The sequence below is a fragment of the Nycticebus coucang genome, chromosome 1 (genome assembly GCF_027406575.1).
Source record: "Nycticebus coucang isolate mNycCou1 chromosome 1, mNycCou1.pri, whole genome shotgun sequence".
Lineage (NCBI taxonomy): Eukaryota > Metazoa > Chordata > Mammalia > Primates > Lorisidae > Nycticebus > Nycticebus coucang.
The window spans coordinates 93,235,191-93,243,839 of NC_069780.1; the positions used below are offsets into that span (position 1 = coordinate 93,235,191).

Consider the following 8,649-nt stretch of genomic DNA (forward strand, 5'->3'; position numbering starts at 1 on the left):
CACTGAGCCACAGGCACCGCCCCCTGGGATCAGATTTTTAACTTGATGTCTTTTTCTCTCCTACAGAAAGGGTTCCTTATCTTGGTTCTAAGGCTACTTTCTTGAATAATGAAAGGATCAAGCCTGACTTCACATCATTGAGTGGGAAGAGCAGCAGCCCGGCTAATGTCTTCTAATATGCAGTAGGCTACAGGCTGTGGAGTGTTCAGTGGACTCTGGAGCTAAGGGCAGAGGGCTAAACAAGTTTTTTTTTTTTTTTTGTAGAGACAGAGTTTCACTTTATTGCCCTTGGTAGAGTGCCGTGGCATCACACAGCTCACAGCAACCTCCAACTCCTGGGCTTAGGCGATTCTCCTACCTCAGCCTCCTGAGTAGCTGGGACTACAGGCGCCCGCCACAACACCTGGCTATTTTTTGGTTGCAGTTTGGCTGGGGCCGAGTTTGAACCCGCCACCCTCGGTATATGGGGCTGGCGCCCTGCTCACTGAGCCACAGGCACTGCCCTAAACAAGGTTTTAGAGACTGCCACCAACATGCCAAGTCAGTAAAACCGGCAGCTGTTCAGCTTTTGAGGTCTGGGGGAAGATATCCACTGCCTGCCGAATCTTGAGCTCTAGAGAGCCAGCTTTGCATAACCTTACCTACCACCTTTATTCACAGCTCGATGGAGTTTGTGACTGTCCTGTCAGACCTGCAAGCGGAAGCTAGCTGTCCCATCTGTCTGGACTACTTGAAAGACCCAGTAACCATCATCTGCGGTCATAACTTCTGTCGCTCCTGTATCAGTATGTCTTGGAAGGATCTAGATAACAGTTTCCCCTGCCCTTCTTGCCACTTTTGCTGTCCTGAAAGGGAATTCATAAGCAATCAACAGCTGGGTAATTTGACTGAGATGGCAAAGCTAATCCAGGTAAGAGGAACCAAGAGGAAGCGGCAGGAAGATACGCCTGTATGTGAGAAGCACGGTCAGGTTCTGACCTTATTCTGTGAAAAAGACCAAGACATTTTATGTCTGCAGTGCAGTTCCTCTGCTGATCACGAGCATCACCGTGTTTGGCCCATAGAGAAGGCTGCACCCTTTCACAGGAAAAATTTGGAGTGTTACATTGCAGCATGGGAGGAGAGTGTGCAACTATTTGGAAAAGTGTTAACGATGCAAACCAGAAAATCCCTGGAATTGGAAAAAAAGGTAAAACACAGGAGAGAAGAAGTAAAGTCTGAATTTGAGCAACTTAGGCTGTTTCTCCAAAATCAGCAAGAGATTGTTCTCAGACAACTACAAGATGAAGAAATTGATATTTTAGCAAAACTAAATGAAAATCTAACAAAAATTTCAGATCATGCTTCCTCATTAAAATGCCTATTAAAGGAGATCGAGAGCAAATATGCCAAGTCAAAACTGGAATTACTGGCAAACGTTAAGAGTATCTATCACAGATACAAAAACTTAAAATGCCCTGAGCCATTTTCATGCAAATTAGAAGAATATGGTTACTGTTTTCCTCCACAATATTCTGGCCTTAACAAAATTATCAAGCGATTTCAAGTAGACGTAATTCTAGATCCTGTGACCGCACATCGTAAACTTATTGTCTCGGAAGACAGAAAAATTGTGCGATATGGAAATATACCACAAAACTTACCTCATAATCCAGGAAGATTTTATCTGTGCCCAGCTGTTGTGGGTTCTAAGAGATACCAGTCTGGCAGACAGTACTGGGAGGTCGAAGTGAAAGACAAGCCTGTGTGGGTTGTGGGTGTCTGTGATCAGTCCCTTCCCCGAAGGAAGAAGACTCAGAATCAACCAATGTTAGTACAGCATGGACTATGGGGAATTGGGCGATGTAGTGAGAGTAATTATATTGTATTAGGAGGTCTTAAGAAAGTTAATCTTCTGCCAAAAGTAATACCTAGTAAGATTGGAATTTTTTTAGACTTTGAAATGAGTAAGGTTTCCTTTTACAATTTAAGTGATAGATCTCTTCTGTATATGTTGAATGATAATTTCACAGGACCACTTTGGCCTTATTTCTATACTGGAACTGACTCAAAACCTCTTAAAATCTGTTCAGTAACAGGTTCTGAATGATGAACTGTTGGGAGACTCATTTGTTTCTTTTTCTTTTAGTTTGTGGACATAACAGCCTGTAAATCTAGGCTTGACAATTCTTTTTTTTTTTTTTTGGTTTTTCCTACAAATAACCAGCATAATTTTTATCTCATTTTTAGCAATTTCTAAAAATGTGATGAAAGTGCCTACTTTGTAGATAAATCATAGGGTCCAATTAGAAGATGCCTTAGAAATTCTAAGATAGGGCGGCGCCTGTGGCTCAGCGGGTAGGGCGCCGGTCCCATATGCCGGAGGTGGTGGGTTCAAACCCAGCCCCGGCCAAATTAAAAAAAAAAAAAAAAAAAAAGAAATTCTAAGATAAAATACTTGAAAAATGTATTACTTGGCTCGGCACCTGTGGCTCAGCAGCTAGGGCGCCAGCCACATACACTAGAGCTGGTGGGTTCGAATCCAGCCCGAGCCTGCCAAACAACGACAACTACGACCAAAAAATAGCCGGTGTTATGGCAGGCACCTGTAGTCCCAGCTACTTGGGAGGCTCAGGCAAGAGGATCACTTAAGCCCAAGAGTTTGAGGTTGCTGTGAACTATGACGTCACAGCACTCTACTGAGGGTGACATAGTGAGACTGTCTCAAAAAAAAAAATTGTATTACTTATGAAGGGTATTACTTAAGAAAATCTATTACTCTAGTAATCGCCAATAAAAGCCAAATAATTTTTTCTGTATTAATTGCCTAGATATTATTCCTTTAAGAAGAATTAAGTCTTGCTGCCCCTGGATGCAAGGGGCCCAGGACTGGAACCTTTCTCTACACTGCTGGGGTCTCCAAGGGCTCCAGAGGCCTCTGCAGTAGCATCTTGGGGCAGACAGCTTTCTGGGGTTTCTCTCGGTGGGGGTTGTGCTTCCTTGGGAATGGGGTGGGTTTTAGGAGAGAAAGTGATTTGGAGGTGAGCAGTCTGAAGGCTGCCTTCTATGTGTTACAGAGGTGCCTGGTGAGGGCTTGTCCTGGAAGGAGGGTATAGGAACCAGGTTCTGGTTGAGATTATAGGGTTCAGGGGTTAGGGGGCACCCCTGAGGTGGCTCAGGGCACTTGGGAAGTTTATCATAAAATACAGAATCTTTGAGACCCTGAGAGGCATTTATTGGGTCAGAGAAAACCCCAAGGAGCAATTCTTTGTGAAGGTGTCAAGAACATGGGACTTCTTCCTTGGATATGATTTGGGGACTATCCAGGGTTTCTGAGAGGGGCTTAGGGAGGTGGAATAGAGGAAATCTCAAGATGGAGTGGTTGGTTTTCTTTGCGGGTGGATGGGAGGATAGACTTCTGGGTCTCACGGAGTGAGGGTTGGACAGGATTTGACGTCTTAGTGATTTTTAGAATGGTCTAAAGGGCTGGGTATATATATACATATATATATATATATATTTTTTTTTTTTTAAACTGGGGCTGGGTTTGAACCCACCACCTCTGGTATATGGGCCCAGCACCCTACTCCTTGAGCCACAGGCACCACCCTATATATATATATTTTTTGAGACAGTGTCTCTCTATGTGGCCCTTTGTAGAGTGCTGTGGCATCACAGCTCACAGCAACCTCAAAATATTGGTCTTAAGAGATTCTTTTGCTTTAGCCTCCCAAGTAGCTGGGACTACAGGCGCTCGCCACAACACCTGGCTATTTTTTTGTTGCAGTTGTCACCGTTGTTTAGCTGGCCTGGGCTGAGCTTGAACTGCCAGCCTTCGTGTATGTGGCTGGCACCGTAACCACGGTGCTACAGATGCTGAGCCTGGATATTCTTTTTATTTTGTTTATTTATATTTATTTGTTTATTTAGTTGCAGTTTAGCTGGGGCTGTGTTCGAACCCACCACCCTCAGTATATGGGGGTGGTGCCCTACTCCTGAGCCATAGGCGCGGCCCTGGATAGTCTTTTTTTTTTTTTTGGATTTTGGCCAGGGCTGGATTTGAACTCGCCACCTCCGGAATATGGGACCAGCGCCCTACTCCTTGAGCTACAGGTGCCACCCCCTGTATAGTCTTTTTAAATCTCTTAGATCTGAAGGGAGAATTCTCTCAGCAGGGGTTAGAGGGTAGGATAGAAGAGCCTCAGGGCTAAGACTTGGGCATAATTTCTAGATCTGGAAGAAACTGAAGAGGCTAAGCATGCAGACTGGAGGAGTCAAGATGCTAGACACAAGTGTTTTTCCAGTGAGGCTATGGGTGGATCAAAGGGGAACCTGGGGGCTGGGGTTTGGGGAAGATATGGGCCAGGATGGAAGGAAGTAGCACCAAGAGGGAAGAGGGCCCCTGGGAGTGTTTTAGAATCTAAATGGGGAGAAAAAAAAATCAAGTCCTTTACTAAAGGACAGCATGATTGTGACAGCTGTATTTTTTTTTCCTTTATGATCTAGATGGTTTGTGTTTCTTCTTTATACCTGATGGTACAGACTAAGACCATCATTACGGTGTTTAATAAAAGTGAGAGCAGACATGCCTGTCTTCCTGGTCAAAGTGATATTTGAGGCTGGGCACAGTGTCACATGACTGAAATCCTAGCACTGTGGAGGCTGAAGTGAGAGGATTGCTTGAGCTCAGGAATTTGAGACCAGCCTGAGCAAGAGTGAGAGACCCCATCTCTACCAAAAATAGAAAAATTAGCTAGGTGTTTTTTTTAATTAAATCATAGCCGTGTACATTAATGCAATCATGGGGTACAATGTCCTGGTTTTATATACAATTTGAAATATTTTCATCAAACTGGTTAACAGCCTTCACAGCATTTTAGCTAGGTGTTATGGTGGGCACCTGTAGTCCCAGCTACAAGGGAGACTGAGGCAGGAGGGTCTCTTTAGCCCAAGAGTTTGAGGTTGCTATGAACTAGGGTGATGCCATGACACTAGGCAATAGAGACCGTCTTAAAAAAAAAAAAAAAAGTATTATTTGGGCACGATGCCTTGTAGCACAGTGGTTAACGGCACTAGCCACATACACCGAGGCTGGTGGGTTCGAACCCAGCCTGGGCCAGCTAAACAACGATAACTGCAACAAAAAATAGCCAGGTATTGTGGCAGGCGTCTGTAGTCCCAGCTATTTGGGAGGCTGAGGCAAGAGAATGGCTTAAGCCTAAGAGTTTGAGGTTGCTGTGAGCTGTGATACTAAGGCTCTGTCTCAAAAAAGAAGAAAAAGTATCATTTGAACTGAAAATTCTTTTTAAAAACATTTTATTTTATTTTTATCTCTTTTTAGAGATAGGATCTTCATATGTTGCCCAGGCTGGTCTTGAACTCTTAGTGATTGTCCCACTTCAGTCTCTCAAGTAGCTGAGATTACAGGCAAGAGCACCACACCTGGCTTGTATTAACTAACATAGATGTCTCTCAGTCTACATAAAATACATTTGTTGGTGGGCAGCGCCTATGGCTCAGTGAGTAGAGTGCTGGCCCCATATACTGAGGGTGGTGGGTTCAAACCCCACCCCGGCCAAACTGCAACGAAAAAATAGCCAGGTGTTGTGGTGGATACCTGTAGTCCTAGCTACTTGGGAGTCTGAGGCAGGAGAATCGCCTAAGCCCAAGAGCTGGAGTTTGCTGTGAGCTGTGACACCATAGCACTCTACCAAGGCTGACAAAGTGAGATTGTCTCCTAAAAAAAAAAAAAGTTTGTTGGCTTGGCACCTGTAGCTCAGTGGTTAAGGTATTGGTCACATACACTGGGGCTGGAGGGTTCAAACCTGGCCCTGGCCTGCTAAATAACAATGACAACTACAACAAAAAAATAGCGGGGCATTGTGGCAGGCACCTGTAGTCTCAGCTACTTGGGAGGCTGAGGCAAGAGAATCGCTTAAGCCCAAGAGTTTGAGATTGCTGTGAGCTGTGATGTCACAGTACTCTACCTAGGGCGACATGGTGAGACTGTCTCAAAAAAAAAAAAACCACCCACCTACATAACCTATCTCATTGTAACCTAGGGATTGCCTGTATGTTCGTTCTATTTCTGATGCATAAACAGTTTGGGACTTTGATGAGCAGAGCTGCTGTGAAAATTATACTTTTACTGGTTTGTTTGGAGAGTGAGTTTTTGGATCTTAATCTTTATTGAATAGTGTCAGATTACTTTCCAGAGCAAGGTTGTACTTCCACCCACAATGTATAAATGTAAAAAAAGTAATATGTAGGGCGGCGCCTGTGGCTCAGTCGGTAAGGCGCTGGCCCCATATACCGAGGGTGGCGGGTTCAAACCCGGCCCGGCTGAACTGCAACCAAAAAATAGCCCGGCGTTGTGGCGGGCACGTGTAGTCCCAGCTACTCAGGAGGCTGAGGCAAGAGAATCGCTGAAGCCCAGGAGTTGGAGGTTGCTGTGAGCTGTGTGATGCCACGGCACTCTACCGAGGGCTATAAAGTGAGACTGTCTCTACAAAAAAAAGAAAAAATTAAAAAAAGTAATATGTAAATGTAAAATACTAGAATAGTAGGATTTTTATAGTTTCATGTCTTGAGTTTAAATCCATCGTGAACTGGGCGTCGCCTGTGGCTCAGTGAGTAGGGCGCCGGCCCCATATACCGAGGGTGGCGGGTTCAAACCCAGCCCCGGCCAAACTGCAACAACAAAAAAAAAATAGCCGGGCGTTGTGGCAGGTGCCTGTAGTCCCAGCTGCTCGGGAGGCTGAGGCAGGAGAATCACGTAAGCCCAAGAGCTGGAGGTTGCTGTTAGCCGTGTGATGCCACGGCACTCTACCGAGGGCAGTAAAGTGAGACTCTGTCTCTACAAAAAAAAAAAAAAAAAATCCATCGCGAACTAATTTTATCGAGTGGTGAGGGGTGCAGATCCTCAAGTCTTATATGTGGCTATCCAGTTTTCCCAGCACCATTTATTTATTTATTTTTTGAGACAGTGTCTCACTATGTTGTCCTGGGTAGATTGCTGTGGCGTTACAGCTCACAGCGACCTCAAACTCTTGGATTTTAGAGTGATCCTCTTGTCTCAGCCTCCTGAGTAGCTGGAACTACAGGCGCCCACCACAATGTCTGACTTTTTACAGGCAGGGTCTCACTCTTGCTCAGGCTGGTCTTGAACCTACCTGTGAGCTCAGATGATTCACCCACCTCAGCCTCCCAGAGTGCTAGCATTACAGGTGTGAGCCCCCAGAGTGCTAGCATTACAGGTGTGAGCGCCTGGCCAGTTATTTCAATCTTCCAGTAATCCTGAGTCTACAGTTTTAGACTATAACTAAAACAATGGGTTATAATGACATAAAAAATGGGACAACACTGGTGAAATTAGTGGTATAAAGGATATAAATATTGACCGAAATCTTAGAGGATATATAAGCTGTTTGGTTTTCTTAGAAAAGAAAATAGCCATAGTTTGAAAACACACAATCATCTATGTCAGTTAGAAAAGAGTTTCCTAACTGAAATATTTAGCCAGGCATGGTGGCTCATGCCCTTTAATCCCAGTGACTCTGGAAGCTGAGGCAGGGGATCATTTGAGCTAAGGAGTTTGAAGTTGCAGTGATCTATCATGATGCCACCACACTCCAGCCTGGGTGACAGAGTGAGAGCCCATATCTAAAAAAAAACAACAACGAATTTTTTTTTTTTTTTTTTTTTTGTAGAGACAGAGTCTCACTGTACCGCCCTCCAGTAGAGTGCCGTGACATCACACGGCTTACAGCAACCTCTAACTCTTGGGCTTTTCTCTTGCCTCAGCCTTCTTTACAAGGTTTTTGTTTCTAATCCTTATTTTAAACATTGTTATTATTATTAAAATTTAAGTCTTTTTAATTTTGTGAAGGCAAAAAAATGGAAACCTAATTAACACATGTATATGTAAAAAATAAAAATAAAAATAAAAAAAAAATCAGATGGTTTATTTTCAACATCCCTGTTCTGCACTGACCCTGACAGTTTCTGGCACTTAGTATTCTTTCACCAACCTTATGTCCTATCGCTATAATATTCTTTTCCTTCCTTTGCCCACATTAGAGTTCCTTCTCTATTTTTTTTGAGACAGAGCCTCAAGCTGTTGCCTTGGGTAGAGTGCTGTGGCATCACAGCTCACAACAACCTCCAACTCCTGGGCTTAAGCAATTCTCTTGCCTCAGCCTCCCAAGTAGCTGGAACTACAGGCTCCCGCCACAACGCCCAGCTATTTTTTGGTTATAATTATCATTCCTGTTTGGCAGGCCCAGGCTGGGTTTGAACCTGCCAGCTCTGGTGTATGTGGCTGGTGCCTTAGCTGCTTGAACTATAGGTGCAGAGCCAGTTCCTCATTGTTTTATCCCTTGCTTATCTCTCTAAGGCACTGAGATAGTGGAAAGAGCATGCATTTGAAATCCACTGAGCAGTCTATGCCTAAATCAATTTATTATTGTCTCTCACTTTTATCTTTTTTTTTTTTTTTGTAGAGACAGAGTCTCATTTTATGGCCCTCGGTAGAGTGCCGTGGCCTCACACAGCTCACAGCAACCTCCAACTCCTGGGGCTTAAGCGATTCTCTTGCCTCAGCCTCCCGAGTAGCTGGGACTACAGGCACCTGCCACAACGCCCGGCTAGTTTTTGGTTGCAGTTTGGCTG

The 8,649-nt window shown here is 44.3% G+C and overlaps 1 protein-coding gene across 1 annotated transcript; it reads left to right on the top strand.

Moving 5' to 3' along the window:
• Positions 1-664: 664 nt before the first annotated feature.
• Positions 665-7,211, top strand: TRIM61 (tripartite motif containing 61). Its single transcript, XM_053596958.1, has 2 exons — positions 665-1,189; positions 7,206-7,211. The coding sequence occupies exons 1-2, from the start codon at positions 665-667 to the stop codon at positions 7,209-7,211; spliced, it is 531 nt and encodes a 176-aa protein (XP_053452933.1).
• The last annotated feature ends 1,438 nt before the right edge of the window (positions 7,212-8,649 follow it).